The 26086-nt window shown below is 46.2% G+C and overlaps 1 protein-coding gene across 8 annotated transcripts in view; it reads right to left on the reverse strand.

Annotated features, from left to right (window-relative positions):
* Window positions 1-26086, reverse strand: part of LOC136403583 (BTB/POZ domain-containing protein KCTD7) — a 106451-nt gene that overhangs the window by 76728 nt on the left and 3637 nt on the right. For 3 of the 8 annotated variants that reach the window (XM_066382471.1, XM_066382470.1, XM_066382478.1), the window contains exons 1-4: window positions 24980-25323; window positions 22322-22491; window positions 17378-17556; window positions 16554-16926 (exon numbers count right to left, since the gene is read on the reverse strand). In XM_066382471.1, the coding sequence (XP_066238568.1) occupies window positions 16554-16926; window positions 17378-17556; window positions 22322-22491; window positions 24980-25123 (866 nt within the window). In that variant the 5' untranslated portion in view covers window positions 25124-25323. Of the gene's footprint in view, window positions 1-12585; window positions 15830-16553; window positions 16927-17377; window positions 17557-22321; window positions 22492-24595; window positions 24616-24979; window positions 25324-26086 lie in introns of those variants that run through there. The other 5 variants (XM_066382479.1, XM_066382477.1, XM_066382473.1 and 2 more) reach the window with 5 other exon arrangements.

Below are 26086 nucleotides of genomic sequence, written 5' to 3' on the forward strand. Positions count from 1 at the left end.
TCTCTCTCTCTCTCTCTCTCTCCCTCTCCTCTCTAAAATGAATTAAAAAATTAAAACAAACAAACAAACAAAAAAACTACACCAGCCGTGGCCAGGTATTTCAGTTGGTTAGAGCACTGTCCCAGTACACTATGGTTGCAGGTTCAGTTTCTGCTCAAGGAACATACAAGGATCAATCAATAAATGCATAAATAACTGGAACAACAAACTGATGTTTCTCTTTCTCTCTCCCCCTTCCTCTCTAAAAAGTAATTAATTCTTAAAAAAGGTACACCAAATCATTTAATATATATTTTAAAAAGAAAAGCCATTAAAATTGATCCTCTCCCCTTTTGCTCCTTTATCCCTCAGAGGGAATTGGTTTTTTTCTTATTTTTGCATTATGCAAGACTTTGAGAAACCATCAACAGCTAGGGATCTATGCTGAACTCATATAATGTAGCTATGACTAATGTTTGCCAGCATAAACAGAGGTCCCTATGGAACAGGGAAAGAGCATACAGTTTTGTAAAACTAGTTGAGTATGTTTTTTTGCTTACCTAGCTTCTCTTTGGAGAATTTCACCTTTCTACATCATTAGTCCATGTTAGTTTACCATTGATGACCCTATCCTGTGGCTCCAAGAGTAGGCATGTGAGTTCTGCCATTCCCCTGACCACAACAACACATCAGGTATGCCCATAAGTTCTTCCAAGGACTTCTCTAGCTTTCAGGAAAGTGATTCTCTCTAGCTCTCTGCCCCAATGGATCAAGGTTGCCTATTAAAAAGGCAACCCAGGGGAGAGCCTCAAGGAGATAATCAAAAGGTTATAGCCCTGGCGGGTCGGCTCAGCGGTAGAGCGTCGGCCTGGCGTGCGGGGGACCCGGGTTCGATTCCCGGCCAGGGCACATAGGAGAAGCGCCCATTTGCTTCTCCACGCCCCTCTCCTTCCTCTCTGTCTCTCTCTTCCCCTCCCGCAGCCAAGGCTCCATTGGAGCAAAGATGGCCCGGGCGCTGGGGATGGCTCCTTGGCCTCTGCCCCAGGCGCTAGAGTGGCTCTGGTCGCGGCAGAGCGACGCCCCGGAGGGGCAGAGCATCGCCCCTGGTGGGCGTGCCGGGTGGATCCCGGTGGGGCGCATGCGGGAGTCTGTCTGACTGTCTCTCCCCGTTTCCAGCTTCAGAAAAATACAAAAAAAAAAAAGTTATGGCAGAAGGGCTTATCACGTAACAAAATTCCCAAGAAACAGTTTAGGAACCACATAATATAAGCCATTTTCCAAAGGATCAAAAACAGGGAAAACAGATTATTCAAATAAGCAAAGGAGTACATTCTCTCTTGCTGAAACCATATTGTGGGCAACCATGACCCAAATCTATAAACACTGACAAAATTAATCAGGTAAACGCAAGGTCTCCCTCTTACCTTTTTTTTTTTTTTTTAAGTTTCCAAGTAGTCTTTATTTTATCAAGAACAAGAAAGTTGAGAACTGTGTTTACCTAAATGTGGGAAAGGCTTATTAATCTGTTGATAGAGGCATTTACAGTGTATCTCATAAAATAGCAGAAATTCTTTTTAAACATTCTTTCATGGAACATACTTTTATTTTATTTTATTTTATTTTATATATATAGAGAGAGATAGGGACAGATAGACAGGAACGGAGAGAGATGAGAAGCATCAATCATTAGTTTTTCGTTGCGACACCTTAATTATTCACTGATTGCCTTCTCATGCGTGCCTTCTCTGACCATGGGGCTGCAGCAGACTGAGTAACCCCTTGCTCGAGCCAGCGACCTTAGGTCCAAGCTGGTGAGCTTTGCTCAAACCAGATGAGCCCATGCTCAAGCTGGCGATCTCCGGGTCTCGAACCTGGGTCCTCCGCATCCCAGTCTGACGTTCTATCCACTGCGCCACCACCTGGTCAGGCTCATGGAACATACTTTTAATGGAATAGTATCAAATTTAAAAGGGGGGAAGGGCAGCTCTATATGTACTAAAATGGACACATCTCCAACAGATACTGTTAAATAAGAATTTTAAGGGGACAAAATATGTAGTATGCTACCTTTGGACTTCATTATAGATACATATTTTCCTAGGATGCAAATAAATCTCTCTCTATATATTATATATTTATATTATATATGTAGAGAGAAAGAAAGATTCTAGGATAAGTAGGAATAGTATATATAGGAAGATAATTTTTAATAAAGAATTGGATTATGTGATTTGGGAAGCCTGATAAGTGCAAAGTCTGATGAGGGAGGCCAGCAGGCTCAGAGAAGAGTTGCAGTTCAAAGGCAGTCTAGTCTGCTGGTGAACCAGGAAGAGCCTGTGTTACAGATGAAGTCCGGAGGCAGTCTGCTTTCAGAATTCCTCCTGCTTCGGAGAAGTCGGCAGTTTGTTCTATGTAGGCCTTCAACTGATTGAATAAGGTCCACCCATATAAAGGGTAACTGGCTTGACTCAAAGGCCACTGATTTGAATGTAAATCTCATCTAAAAACACTGTTACAGAAACATCCAGAATAGTGTTTGACCAAGTATCTAAGAACTATGGCCCAACCAAGTTGGCACAAAATTAAACATCACAATTACACTCTTTATCAATTTCATATCCATATGCAGCTCCTTAAATTATACTAAGTCTCCATATTTAATTTCTTTACCTGGTGGGGGGTGATCCTGCCTGAATTGGGTTCTTGTAGTTTTCCACTGACTTTAATCACAAGGCATAGTAATACTAAGATGCCCTATGAGGTCTCCTGTCCATATACTGGACAGGTCATTTAACAGACCTTGAATAAGCACCTCTTTTCCAGAGATATAGTTGTAAACAATACAGACAAAATCTCTGCCCTCTGGGAGTTTATTTAAAAAGAAACAGATATAAGCAAAACTATTGGGAGAAAAAACTCAAAGGAAATAGGGTGATGTTAGACAGTAATAGGAGTGTACTTCAGATGACATGGAGAAGGTGCCACTGAGTGTGTGACATTTAAGTTGGAACAAAAAATAAGAAAATGAGCTAGCCGTGAATGAGAAGGGCTGGAGGAAAGTCATTCCAGGCAGAGGGAATGTCAATCACAAAAACCTGAGGCAGGAACAGAAAGAAGGCCAGGGTGGAGGATGGGAAAACAAGGAGTAGGGTGGTGTGCTGAGGTGAAGAGGTACACAGGAACCATACCGACCATGGTCTTTTCACAATTAGCATTTTATAAAAATTGATTTTAGAAAGAGGAAGGGAAAGAGGGAGAGAAAGAGAAAGAAAAAACAAACACTGATTTGTTGTTCCACTTATTTATGCATTCATTGGTTGATTCCTGTATGTGCCCTGACTGGGGATCAAACCCACAACCTCGGTATATTGGGACGACACTTTAACTAGCTGAGCTACGTGGCCAGGCCATGGTAAGTCTTTTCAAGTTTAGTCTAAAAGCAAAGAGTTTTAAGTAGGCATATTTCAGGACCAATCCAAGCTTTCAAAAGACTATTCTGGAGAACAGGCTAGAGGGGTTAATCAGAATAAATTAAGCCCAGAGGTTTTTGAACACTGCAGGGTGAAGGAAGACGGTGATTTGGACAAGTAAATTTGTGAATGTTTTCAAGATATATCTTGAAGATGAACTCAAATACTTGGTGATGAACGGCAAGTAAAAGGTGAGGTAAGGAGGGGCGTCCAAGATGATGCTCAGATTTTCCGTGTCATCTTCTGAGACAGAGCAGATTAAATGAGGAAGATATTTGGGGTGGGGAGGGGAAATAAGGAATTCCACTTGGAAGTATTAAGTTGATATACATACCTGATAACAGGTATTTAAGTAGCAGCACGAGCAGGTTATGGGTGTATGATTCCAGACTGAGGAGAGAAGCCGGGGCAGGAGTATTTGAGAGTCATCAGCAGATAGACGCTGTGCTAGTTGTCGGTTGCCTCTTTGCTCCCTAGTCATCATTGGCTCCGCAAAAATTGGGTTGGGCCCTTTGAAAACTTTTCCTTTGCCAATTAGTGTAATATTAAGCTTTATTAGTAAAGGACATTGGTGAAACATTGTAAGAGGGAAGATATATAATATTTTCCTTTTTGGCTAGTGTGTTTGCTCAGAACATGTGTAATTTCCCTTCTTGGTTCTGGTGTGCGTGCTCACACCAAGTACAATTTTCCTTTTGGTCTGGTGTGCGTGCTCACACCACGTACAACTTTCCTTTTGGTTCTGGTGTGCGTGCTCACACCACGTACAACTTTCCTTTTGGTTCTAGTGTGCGTGCTCACACCACGTACAACTTTCCTTTTGGTTCTGGTGTGCGTGCTCACACCACGTACAACTTTCCTTTTGGTTCTGGTGTGCGTGCTCACACCACGTACAACTTTCCTTTTGGTTCTGGGGTGCGTGCTCACACCAAGTACAACTTTCCTTTTGGTTCTGGGGTGCGTGCTCACACCACGTACAACTTTCCTTTTGGTTCTGGGGTGCGTGCTCACACCAAGTACAACTTTCCTTTTGGTTCTGGGGTGCATGCTCACACCACGTACAATTTCCCTTTTGGTTCTGGGGTGCGTGCTCACACCATGTACAATTTCCCTTTTGGTTCTGGGGTGCATGCTCACACCAAGTACAATTTTCCTTTTGGTTCTGGTGTGCGTGCCCACACCACATACAACTTTCCTTTTGGTTCTGGGGTGCGTGCTCACACCATGTACAACTTTCCTTTTGGTTCTAGTGTGCGTGCTCACACCACGTACAATTTTCCTTTTGGTTCTGGTGTGCGTGCTCACACCACGTACAACTTTCCTTTTGGTTCTGGTGTGCGTGCTCACACCACGTACAACTTTCCTTTTGGTTCTGGGGTGCGTGCTCACACCAAGTACAACTTTCCTTTTGGTTCTGGGGTGCGTGCTCACACCACGTACAACTTTCCTTTTGGTTCTGGGGTGCGTGCTCACACCAAGTACAACTTTCCTTTTGGTTCTGGGGTGCATGCTCACACCACGTACAATTTCCCTTTTGGTTCTGGGGTGCGTGCTCACACCATGTGCAATTTCCCTTTTGGTTCTGGGGTGCGTGCTCACACCAAGTACAATTTTCCTTTTGGTTCTGGTGTGCGTGCCCACACCACATACAACTTTCCTTTTGGTTCTGGGGTGCGTGCTCACACCATGTACAACTTTCCTTTTGGTTCTGGTGTGTGTGCTCACACCACATACAGCTGCTCCAGCACCCACCTCCTGCAGTGCATGCTAGTCAGCAGCACAAAGAGGCCAACAGCTTTCCCCAGCACTCTCCTGGGGTTGTTTTGTAGAACAGTGCCTCTGGCAAGACATCTCCCATGAACAGATTTTCCCAGCACCCTACAAGGTAGACTTCTTCTAGCAAGTTCCAACAACACAGCACCCCAGTGACTTCTCTGCCACTCAGGAAGTCATGGTCATACCCTCTCCAAAAAAATCTGAGTATCAGCCCTGGGGGGTTCTTGTTTGGATCCTCTATCTCAGCCCTCAGGGTAGTGGCTGCTTCTTATGGTCAGGTTTAGGTTCAGGGCTCCTTTAAATCCAGAGCCCCTTTAAAACTCAAATTCCGCTCACCCAACTTCCCACTAGTGCTAAAAACAGAACATTCTCATCCCCCACTGGGAGGTTGTAGTTAATTTGCTTGCTATTGTCTTTCTTAATGGCTTCTTGGCCTCCAAGTTGAAATGTAGCAAAAAGTTTACCTTTGCAAAAATGTCAGGAAAAGCTTACACTGTGGAGGGACCTGACAATTAGAGGAGTTTAAATCACAATGGTTGTTTGTAAAAGCCTAGCCATAGGCCCAGAATGCCAGGACCCAGCTGTTCCTGGGAGATTCCTGACCTCTTAGCTGTCTTCAAATTTTACCAAGGGCATCAGATAGGACTGTGCCGATTAGGCCTGTGCTACATCAGAAAAAAAAAAAAACTTACAAAGGAGATATTTCTGCAGCTGACTCCCACACACACACACTCATCATCAACTCAGTGACCAAGCCCACAAACCCCGATATGGTAATCTGAGCACATCCAGGTGCAGGCAACCACATGCCAGCAAATGCCTCCAGCAACCCCTATATCTAATGCTCAGGCTGACACCCTTTGCTGGTCTCATCCCACTTGCACCCAGGCATTTTTTAATAAACTTTCCTTTTTGGAACACACTAGCCTTGTGTTTTCAGCTTGGCCCACAGTTTCTGCCTTTCACTTATATGTACTACTCCTATATTCTTTTTAGTTGTTACTTTTTATTAGCCAATTTCTCATTATGACAAGGCTATTATAATTACTTATATTAAAGATATAAATTTTTCAAAATTAATGTGTCATTTTCTCCTAATATAAATGACTCCAAATGCAATTCAGGCACAATCACCAAAAGAGACAGTATAGATTAATATGTTGGATGTAAAGTCTCAAGAAGTCTCTATGTCATTTTCCATTTGGAATGAATGAGGAGGCATGTGGGATAGCAATAGGGGGGATCAGTTTCCTCTCCCAACACACCAATCAGACATAATGAGTGGATACAACTCCTTTTCGTATCCACTTTGGGAGGCTCTGAGTTTTGGCTGACCTCTGTGGCACATGGATACCTACCTACGGTTTGCAGTGGCTTCTCTCAGTCAGCTACAACCAGAGCTGAAACTCCTTTGCTGGCTTCTTGGGGTTTTCCATATGTATGGAGCATCCTTTGAAGCCAAACTGTTTAAAAAACATAGCCAGTCCTATGTGGACCAAGCTCCCAGTTCACCCTAACTGCTCCAAGCTGTGTAAACAGATATCCCTGAAGGGGTTCCTCCAAATGGGGCCTCCCGACCTTCAGTCTGTTGATAACGCAACTCTTACACCTACAAGAATTGTTTACCCTGGCCAATGCCAGGATCATGAAGATGTAGGAACGGGACAGACACTGCCTACGCTCTGCTTCATTCAGACCTCCACCAAGGTGTTGAAGGGTGCCCTGGTGGTATAAGACCAGGATCAGAGAAAAGATGTACAGGGTTTTTGGCTATTGGAATGCTGGATCCTTAGCAAGGATCAGGGGAACCCACCTCCTAACAAGATAGAATTGTCAAGTGAGGAAGCTGAGGGCCATGAGTCAATGACCAGTCCTGCCTATAAGCCCCCGAATCCTGAGGTACAGTTGCTTATCTTGGAAAGCCTTGCCCCTAAGAAACACTTTTGTTTCATGCAGATACCCTGGCTGTACTTATCTGAGAATTCTACCTCTGCTCTTAATCCACAAATTCAGGTTATCCGGTGGGTGCTGCTGCCATAAAGGGATCAGGATTCACATCCCATCAGCGAAGGGAACTAACAGGCTCAAAATCAGGTTGTAAATTCCACCCCAGTGGAATCCTCGGGGCTAAAGGCCCAGCTAATGGCAGTGGGGGAATAGTCCTACAAGTGACTACAGAGGGATTGAGTTCTGACTCTCCAGACCAAAAAGAACTTCCAAACAGAGCGCACTTTGAGGAATAATATTAAGCAATTGGGTGGAACATTCCCTGAATATGCCTGGAGGCAGATATATTCTGCCTTGATTTATGGGAATGCCAAGTAAATAATGTCACCCTCATTTTAGCTAACAGTGGTGTGGTCAGCTCATCAGGGAATTTCATATTTTTGTTAGGCAGCTCTTGGTGAACTCTTGGTAAAGTATTTTGGTTCTTCCCTTCTGGGGTGGAGGAGGGTGAAGCTAACTTGTCTGCTCAGTGGGGTCCTGTGGGCATCTTCTGCTGCTGCTGTGGACATGGATACAGAGCTTATAAAGGGGGCTAAAAATGCTCTCCAAATCCTAGCTGGCCAGGTGGGAAAGCTGAACTGGAAAGTCCCGGGCCTCAGTGCAAAAGGGACTTATCTGCCTGAGAAGAGAGTAGCCCTGGGCAGCGTCATTGCCACAGCTGGCTACCAGATGCCAATGAGGCATGGCCAGAAGTGGCCAACCAGCAATAAAATGCCAAAGACAGGACAGTCGGGAGCAGAGGGAAAAGGTGGAACTGACAAGGCGAGAAGAGAGAAATAAGCGCCCGAATGTGCACACACAGGTGGGCCCCTAGGCAGATACACTAAGCCACAGTATAGCTGGTAGTCAGGCTGTAACGTTGAAAAACACACTAATAAAGGCATCTATAGAGGTTGATACACACTTAAGCCAACTCATGGCACCATCCCATTTCCTTTATAAAAATAACAAAGGTATGAACAGCTAAGGTGCCACAACGGAGAACTGATGTTTCTCATCTCTTTCCCTTCCTGTCTGTCTGTCCCTATCTATTCCTCTCTGTCTCTGTCAAAAACAAAACAAAAAAACCCACAAACAAATGTGTAAGATTCAACCAAACTTATACATTTCTTCTAATGGAGGTCAAGCTCCAATTTTTGTTGTACATGGGGTTCTATTTCTTGATTTTAGTAATGACAGAGAGAAGTATAGATACATCTATTCCAAAAATCTACTGGAGCCAGGCTATCTCTTGAGATCCCATGATACAGGAAAACATCAGGATCTGTAATACATTAGGAGAATCCTCCAAAAGTTATGGTTTGTTGGTCCTAGCACGGTAGCTCAGCTGGTTACAACACTGTCACAACATGCCAAGGTTGCGGCTTTGATCCTAGGTTACGGCACAAGAATCAACCAATGATGGCATGAATGGTTAGAACTAATAAATATTTCTCTTTCTCTCTCTCTAAAAATTAATAAGTAAAAAATTTTTTAAAAGTCAAGAGTTTGTAGAAGGACGAATCAGGTTGCTACTGAGATGACAGTAGGCTGGAAAATGTGCATCACAATCTCATTACCCCTTTTATGAAGTGCTTCTGAAGGTTCAAGATGTTTCAATCCAATGTCTTCCTCCCAGCTGTTTTGGACTTTTTTTCCTGGTGCACAACAGTCCTCTTCCCACTTGGTGTTAGTGGTTGGAGGAGGTGAAATCCCAGGATTTCTGATCATGCCAAGTATGTTAGGGAAGAAGTCCTTAGCAGTCCAAAAATGGAGCTGCCCTGTTCCTAAGGTTGTATTTACTGTTACTTTGTGTAGGGGGTGAGGGGATCTGTTGGAGGCAGAGGTTAGAGTTTGGCTACCTTTAGTAGATAACCTAGATCTATAACTTTGATAATAACACTATCAGTTTTTCCTTGTGTTTAGGTTTTAGAAGATTTTTTCTAAAGGAAAATATAAAGTACCTAATGTTCAGAGCTAATAAGGTCATTGTAGAAATGACTAGGGGCAGAGAAAAGCACATAATTACTCTTGCTCGGAACAAGAACTACCTTCATTAGCATCCTACTCATACATGTTCTTTACTTAAAGAAAGAAAATAAATGAACAAACAAATCAGAAACAAATTCATAGATACAGAGAACAAATTGGCGGTAACCAGATGGGAGGGGACTGGGGGAGGCATTGGGGAGATGGGTAAAAAAGCGGAAGGGATTAAGAAGTACAGACTGGTAGTTACCAAACAGTCACAGGGATGTAAAGTACAGCTTAGGAAATATAGTCAATAATATAATAACTATATACGGTGTGAGGTGGGTAAGAGACTTATTGGGGGATCACTTTATAACTTATATAAATGTCTAGCTACTGTTGTATATCTGAAACTAATACAATACTGAATGGCAACTGTAATTGAAAAATTAAAAAAAATAAAGCAGAAGTAGAAGCTCTGACTTAAAAAAAAGAAATTAAGTTTAAAACCATATTTTAAAAATAGAGAAAGTTGCCTGACCAGGCGGTGGCGCAGTGGATAGAGCATTGGACTGTGATGCCTAGGACCCAGGTTCGAGACCCCGAGGTCACCAGCTTGAGCATGGGCTCATTTGGTTTGAGCAAAAAGCTCACCAGCTTGGACCCAAGGTCGCTGGCTCGAGCAAGGGGTTACTCGGTCTGCTGAAGGCCTGCAGTCAAAGCATATATGAGAAAGCAATCAATGAACAACTAAGGTGTCGCAACAAAAAACTGATGATTTTTTTTTTTTTTTACAGAGCCAGAGAGCCAGAGAGAGGGATAGACAGGGACAGACAGACAGGAACGGAGAGAGATGAGAAGCATCAATCATTAGTTTTTCGTTGTGCGTTGCAACACCTTAGTTGTTCATTGATTGCTTTCTCATATGTGCCTTGACCGCGGGCCTTCAGCAGACCGAGTAACCCCTTGCTCAAGCCAGCGACCTTGGGTCCAAGCTGGTGAGCTTTTGCTCAAACCAGATGAGCCCACGTTCAAGCTGGCGACCTCGGGGTATCGAACCTGGGTCCTCTGCATCCCAGTCTGACGCTCTATCTACTGCGCCAGCGCCTGGTTAGGCAAAAAACTGATGATTGATGCTTCTTATCTTTCTCCGTTCCTGTCTGTCTGTCCCTATCCCTCTCTCTGACTCTCTCTCTGTCTCTGTAAAAAAAAAAATAGAGAAAGTTAAGGTACCTGACAGGAGAATCAAAACAGTAAGGAGTCAAAGGACAGAAGGTTAAAGGTAAGTAAATAAAAGCTAAAGAAACAGGCTGTAAGTTATACAAATCAAAATGAAAAGCAAGTAAAGCCAGCTAAAAGGTCATCATGTTCAAAATGATGACAAAGGACAAAGAGGCAGAACAGAAACCTGGAGTCCAAGGGCCAGGAACCCCAAGCCAGGCACACGTCTCCTGAGCTAGTCTCATGGTCATTTATTCTTTTGACACCAGGAGCCATGACCCTGGGTATACCTCCCCACACAGTCAAGCTGCACAGCACATCTGTGTGGTTAGACCTGTAGGCTGCACGAGTCTCTGATTAATTCAGGCTGTCCTGGATTATCCCACCACACTGTGTCCAGCCAGGGAGTCATTAATCACTTGCTAAGTCATCCTCCACTCATTGTCCCATGAGTGGGGCCCTTTACCATCTAGTGGATATTAGGGACCCCATCTACCTCCTGAATGTTCAGGTCTACTTAAGACCCACACATCTAAGGCAGTCTTTCTAATATTCTGTCTAAAGCAATGCTTTTTCAACCTCCAGTCTGCTTCACCAGAAATTTCGTGTTGGTCCATGAAAGAGTTAACTACCCTGATGTTGTATGAAGATTATGGAGTCTATAATCTTTGGGTCTAGAGCAGCGGTTTTCAATCACCAGTCCACAGACCGGAGCTGGTCCACCAGGAACTTTGCCTGTCCATGAAAGAGTTAACTACCCTGATATTTTATGAAGATTATAAACCCAATGACTTGTCAAATTCGCTTATGCTCAACTCAGGGTGATTTCGGCCTTAGCAGTCCCTGAAATAATTTTATTTTTACCAGTCCTCAAGTGTAAAAAGGTTGAAACCACTGGTCTAAAGTATTAACTAGCTATTAAATCTTTACAGGTTAGGCAGGGTGAAGCCCTGAGCCTCAGAGGTGGGACCCTGAGCTGCCAAGAGGAAGGGAGAGCTCTGCTGTTAAAACCCATGAAGATTTCAGAAAAGGGCTCGGGGCTTGAATCCTGACTCTGGCACTTACTAGCTATGCACCCCTGGGGAAATTATACTTCTATGAGCTTCAGTTTCTAAGTTGTAAGATATTATTATTAATAATATTTTAACTGAGAGGCGGGGAGATAATGAGACAGACTCCCACATGCGCCCCAACCGGGATTCATCTGGCAACCCCCATCTGGGGATGATGCTTGAATCTGAGCTATTTTTAGTGCCTAAGGCTGACCCCGAATCAACCAAGCTATCTTCAGTGCCTGTGCCGAAGCTCAAACCATTCAAGCCACTGACTGAGGAAGGGAAAGAGAGAGAGAAGGGGGAGTAGGCAGGGGAGAGAAGCAGATGGTCATTTCTCCTGTGTGCCTGACTGGGAATCAAACCCAGGATGTTTATATGCCAGGTGATACTCTATCCACTGAGCCAACCTGTCAGGGCCATAAGATATTATTAGTGTATTATTACTTTGTGAGTGTTCCATAGTAATTAGGTCAGGGAATACATTTGGCACAGATGATGCAGTATTTTTGTTTAAAAGTTAGAATAATCAGAGATTTTAGTTTAAGCAGTTGGAGGTGGCATAGCTACCCAGCACTTCAGAACTCACCTTTCCGGGTTAATCCATGAAGTGACTCCAAGGTGCATGTTGATGAGAACACTCAATAGATAGGAAGTCTCAAAACTCTGCTTTCAGAGGAAGGGCAACTTACACCCACTTCCCTCAAGGAAGGGTCTTAACCACTGAGGCTCACATATACTCTGAGTCACTTATTTCCCCCTTGGAAAAGGTGATCTGACACAGCTATGAGCCATACAAGTGACTCTGCAACGGTGCTATCCTCTCCCCCTGGAGACCTCTCAACAGAAGAGGGCAGAGCTGTTTGCCTAGGTGAGGTGGGCACACAGCCACCTGGAACAGAGGCAAGGCTAGAGTAATTACAGAAAGACCTTCATGAGCCCATCCCTCTTTAACTTCAAGTCAGGGCAGAAGTTCATCTGCTAATCTCAGGGAAGAGCCTATTTTATTAAGTATGGCATCCCTAATCATACCACACTTTAAGGAGAAATCAAGACATATTTGCTGGCAAAGTGGGAGGCCGAGGATGGATGAGAGTAAGTCTCTAAAAAAGAAAGGCACAGCACCCAGGTTCTAATTGTTGACTTTAATGCCATGTGAGGGTACTGAGGCTCCATGCACCAAAGTGCTCACAGACAAGTCATAAAAGAACACAGGAAGAGTTTTACTGTGTACACAAACCCAACACCATACAGAAGGAAGACAATGAACCCAGGTGACCTCCCACACTTGTGGCAACTGCCTGCTACTACACCGTCATTGTTCCCACCTCCTCCAACCCCCTGCCAACCCACTTTCCCTCCAATTAACATAGGTACACATATATGTTTCTTCCAGAATTCCAAAAAGTGCTTCTCCCACCCCAGTTCCCAATACTCCGGCTTCTGGTGAATAAAGCCTCCTTCTTTTAAGGATCACGAGGCACACACCACTTCATAAAAGAGCCCCAGCAAAATGGTATCCAACAGAGCTTAATCACTTGTATCAGAATTAAATACAGACAGAAGGTATGCAGAAGGGCGATATCTGAAATTCTAATTGGGATCAAAATGCCCAGTGTGAGTAGTTTTTGTTCTGTTGTTGTGAATCTGAACCTCTTCAGGGGCCAGCTTAGACCAAGATCACACACTGAGGCTCCGCCCACTTTGTGGTTTGCATATGTCAATTTTGTAGTCCTCCAATGAGCAACCCTGACCAGGAAGATTCTAATACCTGCTTAGACTGAGGCACAAGGCTCAGATAGGTCCCAGAATATCCTAAACTCCAGTGAGAAATACAGTAGACACTGTCAGAGCACACCTGCCTGCTTTCTGAACTATAAGCTCTAGACAGCCTGGTGCACTAACCAGAGGTAGAATAAGAATGGAGTGGATTCCTCTATTGTTTCTACATATTTAGAGTGTTACCCAAAGAATTCCTCCACTGGGATGATGTAGTGTGTTTCATTGTGCTTTTGTTTGTCCTTTTTGTTGCCATTAAGTGTTTCATTTTCATTGAACTTCGTTATAGTTAGCAATGCACCATACAGTCCTGTCTCCTAAAGGTTCCACCTTCCCAACCAGTGAGCACAGCACCTGGGAGGAAAGGTGCCCAAAGTCAAAAGGGAAGCCCCAAAGGCAGACACTTGGACCCGTCAATAACCACTGGCCTGTCTCATGGCAGGATGAGTCTAGTCCCTTGTCAGGATGACAGGCATTTATTGACCTTATGCACAAGAATGCTATAAAAATATACTTGCTTTCAATCGGGGAGAAGCATTCTTCCTTTGGAACTTTCCTTCCTGACCCAATCCTTATGCTCTGGGCCTGGCCATTTAGAGTTAAAAAGGAATTCAACTGGGAGAAGTCACTTTATCAGACAAATTTTATTTGGAGGCCTTTACCCCAGACCATCACATCCAAAAGCACTTTTCAGACTGGCCTTGGCTTCTTATCAGAGAATGGCCAAACTGGGCCGCTGAGTTCTTTACCCACTGAGAAAGCTCTAAGCTGGACGCCAGTGTCCCTGCGCTTCCTGGTCTACTGGCCTGGAACCTTGTGTCCCCACCGTGGTACAGAGCACACCACCTTGAGGACATCACAGAGGGACAGAGAAACGAATGTCTCTAGCAAGAGGCACAGGCACAGCGTCCCTGTAGTCCCAAGTAAGTCTTCCAGGGCCTGTTAAGCAAACCTGCATTTGAGTGTACCAGCCGCTCCCGGTCTCACATGTACAGTCTCTAAATGACCAAGCACTGTGATGTGATGTGCTGGGCGTGGAAAAGAGGGGGTCAAGGCCGGACTGCTGAAAGCAGTGGGCTTAATCATCTGCTCACTACTCGCACTGACTTCTTCCTAAATACCTTGCCTCATAATCTGTCAAGAAATGAACTTGTATTAGGTAGTAACACCGATCAGAACAACTTACATGAAAGACTTTACTGTTAGAACAAGGCAAGAGCCATGTGGTTGGACTAAGCTCCAAGCAGGGACATCAGCTCCAGAAAAGTGACAATACATTATGGGTGAGAACAGTAGAGAGAACACATATCTCGGAACCAGCATGACTGACTGTACTTTCCTCTTAGATCTCCATCTGAATCTCTGCTCCTCTCATAAAAGAACACAATACAAGAATCTGTGTTCCCAGGAGGCCACTGCCCCAAGAAGGAATTCAGCCAAGGTCCCCGGGCTTGGCCTGCTCTTCCTCAGAAGGATGCGGACATTCTCGGCTCTCTGGCTCTACCTCACCAATACGGTCTTGTAAGACTGAGACCAGTGAAGCTGTGCACACCAGCTTTTCACATATTAAAAAAAAAGAAATCTCCCTATAAGAACACCTGGATATAGGCTAGTACAATTGTGTGTACAGGAGAGAAGCCCTCATTGCAGCACAGATGTTACATTCCACATCGCTGCCGCTGCACAGGCTTCCTTTAGGAGATGCACGACCATCCCTGCCTAGGGGCTGCACACAGCGCGAGAAGGAAACAAGTCGGAGCAGAACCTTGTGGATCTCTTTCTCTCTCTGAGACTGGGGAATAGAACATGTCCTCCTACAGCTTTTGGGATAGTTGTGCCTCTCACCCAGCCCTTTCTTTACTTTTCCAGAACAGATGCTCTCCTAGAAGGAGAATGTTAGCGGAATAAAGCAAGGTTTTAAAAAGAAGAGGCTCTGCCTGACCTGTAGTGGCACAGTGGACTGACCTGGAACGCTGAGGTCGCTGGTTCGAAACCCTGGGCTTGCCCGGTCAAGGCGCATACGAGAAGCAACTACTGGGAGTTGATGTTTCCCGCTACTACCCCAGTTTTCTCTCTCTCCTCTGTCTAAAATCAATAAATAAAATCTGAAAAAAGAGAGGGGGTTCCACTATACTGCTGAAACTAATACAAAATACTATTAAAAAAATAAACTTTTAAAAAATAGTCATGGGGATGGAAAGTACAGCACAGGCCACGTAAGTCAGTAATATTTGTGATAACTGTGTGGTTTCAGATGGGTACTTTGTAAGGTAGGTAATTGTTTAACCACTGTGCTGTACACCTGAAACTAATATAATATTGTATGTCAACTCAAATTGAAAATAAAAAGAAAGTGTTTTATTTTATTTTTTAAAAAGAGAGGGTGGGGTGGAAAAAAAGAGGGGGTTCCTATTAAGGAGGTTCACAACAAACTGGATCCTGACAGATGAAATGGCAGCCAACGAGATGTTCTGAGCCTCCAGAAAGGATGTTACATCTCAAAGATAACAGATGGAGACATCTTGCCTGCTTGACTTAGGGAATCTTCAAAAGGTGCCTCTGAAACTTACACTCTGGCCCTGTGAGGAGACAGTCCTTCAAGCAGGGAGGGTCGGTGGAGGAGAAGAGAAGCCAAGGCCCAAAGCAGGGCTGTAAACATTGTGCTTTTCTAAGGCCAACCTGGTGCATGGTTTCGGCAAGTATGGTTACATCTCCAAAAAGCGGTGAAGAATAGGTTTTGGGAAGAATATAGAGTTTACACACCTAAAACAAAGCATGGACTATTCCTGGGGGACGAAGGAGAAAGGATGCTCCTTCTTCAGCCAGGGACTATGAAGTGGCAACCTGGATAAACCCCCACTGGGTTCTATGTTCACTTGGACACAAACACAGGAGGGACTACCTGAACACGATGGAGGAAGTGATTATGCCTATGTGTTATTTTGGTAACATGGCTCTAAAAAGGGCAGAAACTCTTTAGCAAGGTAAAGAAAGTGACAAAACCTCTCTGGACTTCCTGGCCAAGCCCTAGCTAGCCAGACCTCACTGGCCGTAGGGAAACACTACCGAGCCTGGAGGAAAGGCCAGGTGAGTGCAGGTACCAAGTCCCGTGGGCCACAAGCCCTGAGCCTGACCCTAGGGAACAGCAGGAGAGACTACAGCTGCACCTCTGTCCACTGGGAGCTGTGCCTCCGGACTCGGTCCTCACCTCAGCAGGTCTGGGGCAGTCAGTAGCCTTTCCAGAGATCTGACTCTCAGAGCCACTAGGGGAAAGGACATCCTCCCTGAAGGGACTCTATTCCCTACCAGGACTACTCACCACCATGTGATCTTGAACTCATAGATGGGGCGCTTGCAGTAGTAGTGGTTGATGAGGTGTTTGTCACACACCCCAATGCACTGGTGGTCCACGACGAGGCCCTGGGCTGAGAGGTCTGTGACCAGACAGTGCAACAGGTCATAAACATCAGCCACAGCCTCCCAGGGCCCAAAAGACACATCCACTTCACAGTGGTGCTCAAATAGCTGCCCATCACTCTCACTCCGCTCAAAGCGCAGAGAGTTAAGAAGTGGACACTCGTAGGGGGTGATGGGCATCTCTTCCTTGAAGACACAGACCTTGAGCTTGGCAAAGCGGGCCTTCCGCTGGACTGCACGCAGCCGGGCAATCTCCACAATCCGCTCCAAGTGGTCTATGGGGTGAATACAGCAGCTATCACTGTGATGGGGGTTGGCAGGTGGGGAGTGGGGCGAGGCAGTGGGAGGGCAGAGGGAGTCCCAGGGATGGCAGGACCCAAGAGGGAAGAGACAGATTCCCGGGGGAAGGGACTCTGTGGGCCTATGCAGGATACAAACTTAAAAGGGATCGTGGTTCTTCACTGCAAAAGGAAACCAAAGGGATGGGATGAGGACTGTCCTTTTGAAATGTGATTTGATAACTATCACAAGCAAGGAAGACCTTCCTTAACCTGTATCTACCCAGTGTGACCAAGAGGGACGAGCAGAAAGGGAGTGGGATTCTCTCCCATCCTGAGTAATACACACGAACCTCGGACCCACCTGCTCCGGCGGAGAGCTTGGTGCCGACAGATGCCTCGCAGCCCTCGTCCCCACACCCTGCCCGTCCGGCAGTTCAGCCCTCACCTTTGTAATAGGGCATGAGTCCCAGAAACGCCTGGCGCACTTTCTCCCCCTTCAGCGGCTGCATGTTCTCCAGCTGCTCCAAGAGGGGCCCGATAGCGTAGTACTGGGCCTCCTTGTACACAGCCCGCACACGTTCCCGGGGCGGCAGGTCCCCTGAGCGCAGGAAGTTCAGCACGTCTCTGAGCAGGAAGGAAGGAGGGCTGGTGAGAGGGAGCTAATGGGTTAGAGCACAGAGTCTGGAACCAGACTGCCAGCTGTGTAACCTTGAGTACGTGAACTTAAGCTCTCTGTGCCTCAATTTTCTCATCAGTAAAACAGGGAAATAAGAAAACTACTTCATAATACTATGAAGATTATGTAAACGAGTTAATATATAAAAAGTGCTTAGGCCCTGGCCAGTTGGCTCAATGGACTGAGCATCCGCTGGTGTGCAGAAGTCCCATGTTTGATCCCCAGTCAGGGTACACATAAGAAGCGACCATCTGCTTCTCTTCCCCTTTCTCTCCCTTCTCTCTTTCTTCCCCTCTCACATCTAGTGGCTTGATTGGTTCAAGTGCTGGCCCCGGGTACTGAGGATAGCTTGGTTGGTCCAGGTGTTGGCCTCAGGAACTGAGGATAGTTTGGTTTATTCGAGCACTGGACCCAGACGGGGTTGCCAGGTGGATCCTGGTCAGGGTGCACGAGGGAGTCTATCACCCCTCTTCTCACTTAAAAAAAAAAGTGCTGACAATAACTGACACAAAGTAAGCCCTCAATAATTGTTAACAAGGCCCTGGCTGGTTGGCTCAGCGGTAGAGCGTCGGCCTAGCGTGCGGAGGACCCGGGTTCGATTCCCGGCCAGGGCACACAGGAGAAGCGCCCATTTGCTTCTCCACCCCTCCGCCGCGCCTTCCTCTCTGTCTCTCTCTTCCCCTCCCGCAGCCAAGGCTCCATTGGAGCAAAGATGGCCCGGGCGCTGGGGATGGCTCTGTGGCCTCCGCCCCAGGCGCTAGAGTGGCTCTGGTTGCAACATGGCGACGCCCAGGATGGGCAGAGCATCACCCCCTGGTGGGCAGAGCGTCGCCCCATGGTGGGCGTGCCGGGTGGATCCCGGTCGGGCGCATGCGGGAGTCTGTCTGACTATCTCTCCCTGTTTCCAGCTTCAGAAAAAATGCAAAAAAAAAAAAAAAAAAGTAAAAAAAAAATAAAATAAAATAAAAAATAAAAAAATAATTGTTAACAGTTCTTATTAGCAGTATCATTATTATAATTACAATTATTATTAGACATATTAGATATTAGGCATATATAGGTAATGGAAAGATATTACTAGCCCCTTAACACACAGGATGGGGCAGAATTAAGTTTTCAGTTATGAGTACATGAAACACAGTTTATTCTTGTATTATTAATTATTGTATTATTTTCCATAAGAACAACTGTAAACCTACTTTTGTCCCCCTTGTATATATTTTAATTGAGGCAAATTAATATTCAGTAAGTGTACAAATATTAACTGTACTAAATTTTTTTTTTATTGCGTGAGAGGCGGGAGACAGAGACAGACTCCTGCATGTGCCCTGATTGGGATCCACCTGGCAAGCCCCCTACAGAGTGATGCTCTGTCCATCTGGGGCCGCTGCTCCATTGCTTGGCAACCAAGCTATTTCAGCACCTGAGGTGAGTCCATGGAACTATCCTAAGTGCCTGGGGCAAAAGTGTTCCAACCATTCAAGCCATGGCTGTGGGAGAGGAGAGAAAAAAAAAAAGAGAGAAGGGGGTGGAGAAGCAGATGGTTACTTCTCCTGTGTGCCCTGACAGGGAATCAAACCTGGGACTTTCACATGCCGGGCCGACGCTCTATTGCTGAGTCAGACGGCCAGGGCCTCAATTAATTTGTAAGTGTGAATATACCCATACAACCACCACTGAGCTCAAGATACAGTACATTTCTGTTTCCTTAAAGCTCCCTTGTGCCTCGTCCCAGTCAGTCCTAAAGAGGCAACCACTCTATTTCTACTTCTAACAAAGATTAGTTTTGCCTCTCTTGAAATTCATAAAAGTAGAATCATACAGTACGTTCTCTTTTGTGCCTGGCTTCTTTCCCTTGACCTGATATTTTTGAGATTTATCTTGTGTATAATAGTAGTTAGTTGCTTTTTATAGCTAAGTAGCATATCATTGTATGCTACTGGATAAATTTACTATAATTTATTTCCTCATTCTCCTGTTGACGAACATTTGAGTAGTTTCCAGTTTGGGGCTCTTAGGATTAAAGCTGTGGTGAACATTCCTATTTAAGACTTGCTGTGAATACATGCATCAATTTCTCTTGGGTAAATATTAGAAGTAGAAATGTTCAGTCACAGTGCATGTTTAACAAAGTGACTGTAGCATTTTATATTCCCACTAGCAATGTAGAGTTCTACATCTTCTACATATCCTTGCCATTAGTATTATTCTATAGCTATAAGGAGAAGATCAAAAGTCTAAACCTAACATCTGAACAAACTGGGTCCAGGATTGAATAAAATCACGTATTACATTTCCTTAAAATAAAAATTCAGTTCCTTTAATTCTTTTCAGATTTTATAGTGCTAAGAATAATCAGACCCATCAATGGAAGGGGTGGGAAGGGCATTTCTTTTCTTTTTTTCTTTTTTTAAATTAATTTCAGAGAGTGAAGGAGAGAGAGAAAGAGAGAGAGAGAGAGAGAGAGAGACAGAAACGTCTGTTCTTGTATGTGCCATGAGTGAGGGTCGAACTGGCAACCTCTACACTTTGACACAGTGATCTAACCAATGGAGCTATCCAGCCATGGTGGGAAGGGCTTTTCTGTAAGGATGTGTGAATACACTCCAAGATTAAACTGCTGCTCTATAGTTAAGTCTATGACCATAATGCAACACCAGCTAACACTCACCCAGTATTAATCTCTGTCAGCTATTATTTGTGTGGTATCCCACTGAATCTTTTCAATATTATGGAATAAGTGCTGTCTTTTTTTTTTTTTTTTTTTCATTTTTCTGAAGCTGGAAACAGGGAGAGACAGTCAGACAGACTCCCGCATGCGCCCGACCGGGATCCACCCGGCACGCTCACCAGGGGCGACGCTCTGCCCCCCAGGGGGCGATGCTCTGCCCATCCTGGGCGTCGCCATATTGCGACCAGAGCCACTCTAGCGCCTGAGGCAGAGGCCACAGAGCCATGCCCAGCGCCCGGGCCATCTTTGCTCCAATGGAGCCTTGGCTGCGGGAGGGGAAGAGAGAGACAGAGAGGAAAGCGCGGCGGAGGGGTGGAGAAGCAAATGGGCGCTTCTCCTATGTGCCCTGGCCGGGAATCGAACCCGGGTCCTCCGCACGCTAGGCCAACGCTCTACCGCTGAGCCAACCGGCCAGGGCATAAGTGCTGTCTTATGTCCATTTTATAAATGAGGAAAGTGGGGCTCAAAGAGGTTAAGGGACATCCTTGCTCAGGTGCAGACATGGCTGACTCCAAGCCCATACCCACGGTGGTCCAGACAGTGGTCCAAAGCGCTCTTCATTGACCACAATAGGAAAGCTGCACGGTGGGTGCTGGGGGTACGTTAGCAACACCAGCAGAGAAATTTACCCCACCAAACGCCCTAACTTCCTACTTTACTTTGTGAGAATCTTCCAACAACTTCATCTTCTGATGCTGAATCATAGGGCCCTGGAGCCCAGCAGTCTGAGGATAAATGCCAATATCCTGCTTTCTGCCCCACACCCTAGCCTGGCTCTGCCACTCTCCAGCTGTGGCCCCCTGGGCAAGGGGTACATCAGCTTAAAGCCAAACCCTATCGCTTTCCACAACCCCTTCCAAAATTGGTGCTCTAGGGCCTTAAGCAAACCTTGGTGAGCTCTGGAGAACACACCCCCAGGGCAAGGCCCAGCCACCAGTGTTGTGGGAGCTGCCAGCTGGGGCCAGCACTTTCCTCCCCCGCACAGCCTAGAACAAAAAACCTTTTTATAGCTCTGCAGTGGTTGTGACACTTTGTTTTCTCAGCACTGGAGGCAGCTGACAACCCAACGGGGAAACTCAGATGCTTCAAAGCAAATTATTTGACCAGAGGCTCCTTTCTGGGGATAAAAACGACCATTTTCCCAACGTGGGAATTCCTACTGGGAGCCCATCACAGAGATGTAGTGACTGGAGTTTCTGTCTCCTAGTCATTTCAAGGTCAAGGACCATGTGCATTCTTTAGTCATCTCCAAAGTTGCACTGAAGGGAAAGAGAGCTTCAGCCATATATTCTGAAAGGACCTGGCCAGGGTCACACCAAGGTGCTCTATTTGATCCACGCAACAGGCATGCAAGGCCTATAATTATTTCTCATTTCACAAACAAGGAAATCGAAGTCAAGAGTCTTTAAATTGTTTATGTGTAAGGAGATCTTTTCTCAGGAAAGGTTATCTATCTTTTGTGAGTCTGTCTCTCCATGTTTTAGTCATTGTTTTTAAGACTTACCTTGGCAACCTTAAAGGATGGAAACCCTATGTTGGCCCTTCCCTCACCTTTTCTATTTGTTTTAAACTATTTTAAGAATTCTGGGAACCACAGCCACACACAATAGTCCCTCCCTAACAGCAATGCTGAGCCCCAGATCTGATCTGAGGGTGTTCTCCAAGAAGGTGCTGTAGAACTCTCCCACTGCACACCTATTCCTTTCCACACCAATGATGACTGCAAAGTCTCAAATTACGTAGAGTAGAAGCAGTTTCCTCACATACAGCCAGTATGTGTTACCTGGGATTTCTCCAGCTGTCCTTGTCTCTTCTGGAAAAGAAACTGAAACTTCTGATCCATTTAATAGACACATTTATTAAAGTCTGTCAGTAGGTTATCGCCTCTTCTAGGTACTTTGGATAATACTGAAGCCCCATACCCAAGCCCAGGCCACTCACTTGCTAGGACTACAAAGATGATCGTAGAGGGAGAAACATACCCAAAGTGCGTGCCATCCCGATCAATGAAGTACCGGCCCTCAGCATCAGTGGGGATGTAATGACGCCCGCTGAACATGGCCGCCAGCATGGTGTCTTCGTAGCGCCGCAGGGTTGACAGGCGTGTGGTGAAGTGAGCCCCTCCAATGTTAAGGGGAACAACCTCAGGAAACTGGAATAAAAACAGCTGCATGTTCAGCCAGGCAAGAAAAATGAAAGCCGGTCTGCTCTGTTGGCAGTCTTCTTGGGTCTGATTAAAGCCTCACCATTCACTCAGTCACCCAAAACCAAGCCCCGGGAGTCTTTCCAAACACTCTTCTCTCTCCCCCTTCCCCACATTCACCAGTTGCCAAGTCCTATCCATCTTCCCCCGATAGTTCCTAAATCAGGTCTCTTCACTCCTATCCTACTCTCTGTGCTCTAGAGTTCAAAGCCTTCATCGTCTTCCTTTCACTTTCTGAATTTACCAATTTTGTGCCCTTGCTCATGCTGTCTTCTCTGTCCAAAAGACTCTTAGCACTCTCTCTGTCCTCCTAGCAGATGCAAGTGCCCCATCGGGTGGTGTACACTGTCCACTGCACACAGGTGCCTGGGTGAGAGTGATCTGCTAGCCCAGATGCAGATCACTCAGTGTCCTTTTTCCAATTCACATCAAGGCGCCATATAGGTTAGCGGCATCCACTCATTCTAAGAGCTCCAATTCAAGTTTCCCTACTCTGTGAGCTTTCCTGCTCTATTGTCCCTTGCAAACTCCCAAGACAGAGTTAACTCAACACTCCCTCCACTGTGCTGTCACCATATGCCACATTCTCCTCTAATGTAGTGCCTAACACAATACATTGGTAATTATTTTCTTCTGTCAGCTGACCTACTAGATCCCAAACTGCCCGAGGGCAGGGACATCTTGTTCAGCAATCATGAGGCATCCACAGCAGGCCTCATGATGTTTGTTAAATAATTCCTTCTTAATCTGTCCAGTGAGATTAGTCTCCAGTTCAGCTAAGGTTCTGGAGGTAAGGGCAGGGTGAAGAACGAGGAATGATGGAATAGATTTCCCCTGTGAAGCTCTAGGGGTCTCCCTAAAATATTTGGAACCTTGTCTGTTCTTTTCCTTTTCTGTTATCTTTCACTCATTGTGATTTTGAAAGACTGAAGGCTAGTTCTCTCTAGTTTTCCAACTCTCCTCCCAAATAGACGAAAATTTCCTCCTAGTGCATACTTTTCAATATTACAACATCTCTCTGGCTCCAGTAAACGTCTATGTATATTCATCTAGTAAGTCCTTTTTCCCCATTTTCAAATTCTTTGAGTCAAGTAGGGCAAGTATACATTAAAGTAATCCAGGGCCTTGTGCAGTGCCTGACTTGCAGTGAAGACCCAAATATGCACTGAATGATAATGAATTAGACAGGTGTTTACAGTACCACGTATGTATGTACCCTTCTGCACTCAAAGGACAGACAATGCCTTCTGCTTATTCTACAGCTAGTAAGCTAGTTGTATTCTTCAATAAGCTCCTCTAAAACTAGTCTAGGTGCATACCAAGAATTCAAGTATTATTTTGAGATAATAATACTTTACATTTCTGGAGCTCTTTAAACCTTTCCCAAGGACTTCTCATACCCATACCAATCCAAGAGTTTGTTCCATATTAGACATGAAAAGACTGAGGCAGAGAGGAAAAAGCACTCAAAAACAATTTTAGATCTACAGGGAGCAATGTAATCTGTGGGGGAAACTGGCACTGGAGTCCTGACCTACCGTCTCTGGGTCCTGTACTCTTTCCTTCAAAGCACATTATTTCCCCAATGACAATGAACAAGAAAACAGTACCAATATGTCTCTAATGTCTCCCCCCACCCACAATGCAAAGAGTACTTCTAGAGTTTTGTTCATTCTCCTATGTCCCATGTCGTTAAAGGTATGGACTTCTAATCCCTAGAAAACACTATCTGCTTCCCCAAAGCCTCATGCAGCTCTGCTCCGCCCCTCTGGGACTCTGTCCATTCTTCTCTGTGTCCACACATCACATGTGTCCACACATCACATGCGCCCAGATCTGGCACTACCTTGGCTACTCCTTCCTGGCCTCTGTCTTCAGTGCTCCAGTGCCCCACCTTCCCTCCACCCCTTCTCTTAACGGTCATTTCAGGTGTTAATGCAATACTGTCATACACATTAAGGCCAGTGGAAGTCACAACGCAGCAGCTAGTGGGGTAAAGCCAAGGAATTTTCAGATGAGTGTGGACACATCTACCAACTGGCCTGCTTCTTACCTGTGCACAGTCCCTTACTCCACTCTCAGGGCAGCTGGGGATTGGGTCTGGGTAACCACCAAGGTCTCTTGGATTTTCTGGAAGGCACTATCATCTCTTGGAGCTCCAAGGTCCCCCTTCCACGGAATAAATCAACCCTACAGGCAGTGAGGACTGGAAGGATGGGGTTCAGGGCCAGGTGACCTCTGGGGCAGGGAAGCCACAGCTGGTGCATTTTATGGGGGAGAGGGGGGTGGGCGGGCAGGAGAGCACGGCTCTTCTGGAGCACCCCGCAGCCTGACCCTTGACCTCCAAACCCAGCGGTGCTCACATCCCAAGGTCAGCTCCGCCCTGCACCTGCTCTGCCCCTGCGCCCCCTCCCACGCCCCTCTTCCATCCTGGTACCTCTTGGGGCAGCAGGGGCAGCGCGTGCCCCGCCTGCGTGGCCGTCGGGGTGGCCGGTTCCAGAAAGTCGTCTTCGGCGTCGGAGCTGGACATGGCACCGTCCGGGCGACGGCTGTCTGGCTCCCGCCCCGTGACTACCACCATCCCTCTGGCTCTGGGCAGTGGGCGCGGCTTCGGGCAGGCGGGCAACAGACCGGGCGGCACTAGCGGGGAGCAGCGCCTGGCATGACGCGGGCAGCCAACGGGCGAGGTTCGGGGGCCAGGTAGAGAGGGCAGCGCGGCGCAGGCCTCGGAGCCGCCGCTCCCTCACCGGACAGATGGGCTTAGCGGGCCACCGCACGGACCGCCGGGGAACCGGCCTGACGCGGGCTCCGGCTACTGGCAGAGCCCCCGCTTGCCCCGCCCTGATCGGCAGAAAGCTCGCCCAGTCCTAGAGCAGGTAGGGCGGTCAGCTTGCGCTTGAGTGGCTACTAGAACCGGCTGGCTTGCCTGCCCTGCTCTGATTGGCTCTATGACCAGCGGGCACGCCCTCTCCTCCCTTAACGTTCCCCTAACGGTGGTCCCTCAAGCAATGCGGGAAAGAGGGATCTCCGCCTCTGAATGGGGCATCCTGGTGGGCTTTGAGGGTGGCTCCTGCTGTAACAACATAGGAACCTTATAATCTTTAATCTGCCTTTTTATTTTGATTTTTTCCCCTTGACTCACACTGGCCTCAGAAGTGCTCTGACTCACCCACCTCCCTCTCCCTCGTTCGATCCTTAAGCCCTCAGGACAATGAGGTTGTGGTCAGCATTCAGTAGTCTAGAAACAAAAGCCGCAGATCTGTTGACCACAGAGACAGTTTCCCAACAGTCTAGCCCTCAGCTCCAGAACACCGTACAGACTGAATCCTTGCAAAACTATGTAGATGAAGAAACTCCATGGTTGACATCAGGAGATGCAATGATCACCTGCCGACCCTAGCGCTGACCAATCAGTAGAGGCCAGACACTGACCATGACCCTAACTTAACTCCCTTAGTCACTATGATTAACGATTTTCAAAAGCATTTTTAACCCATCCCCCAGAAGCCATAAGGGAGCCAGGTCTTTAAGTATTAGCTATCTG

This window comes from Saccopteryx leptura, chromosome 4 (genome assembly GCF_036850995.1).
Source record: "Saccopteryx leptura isolate mSacLep1 chromosome 4, mSacLep1_pri_phased_curated, whole genome shotgun sequence".
Lineage (NCBI taxonomy): Eukaryota > Metazoa > Chordata > Mammalia > Chiroptera > Emballonuridae > Saccopteryx > Saccopteryx leptura.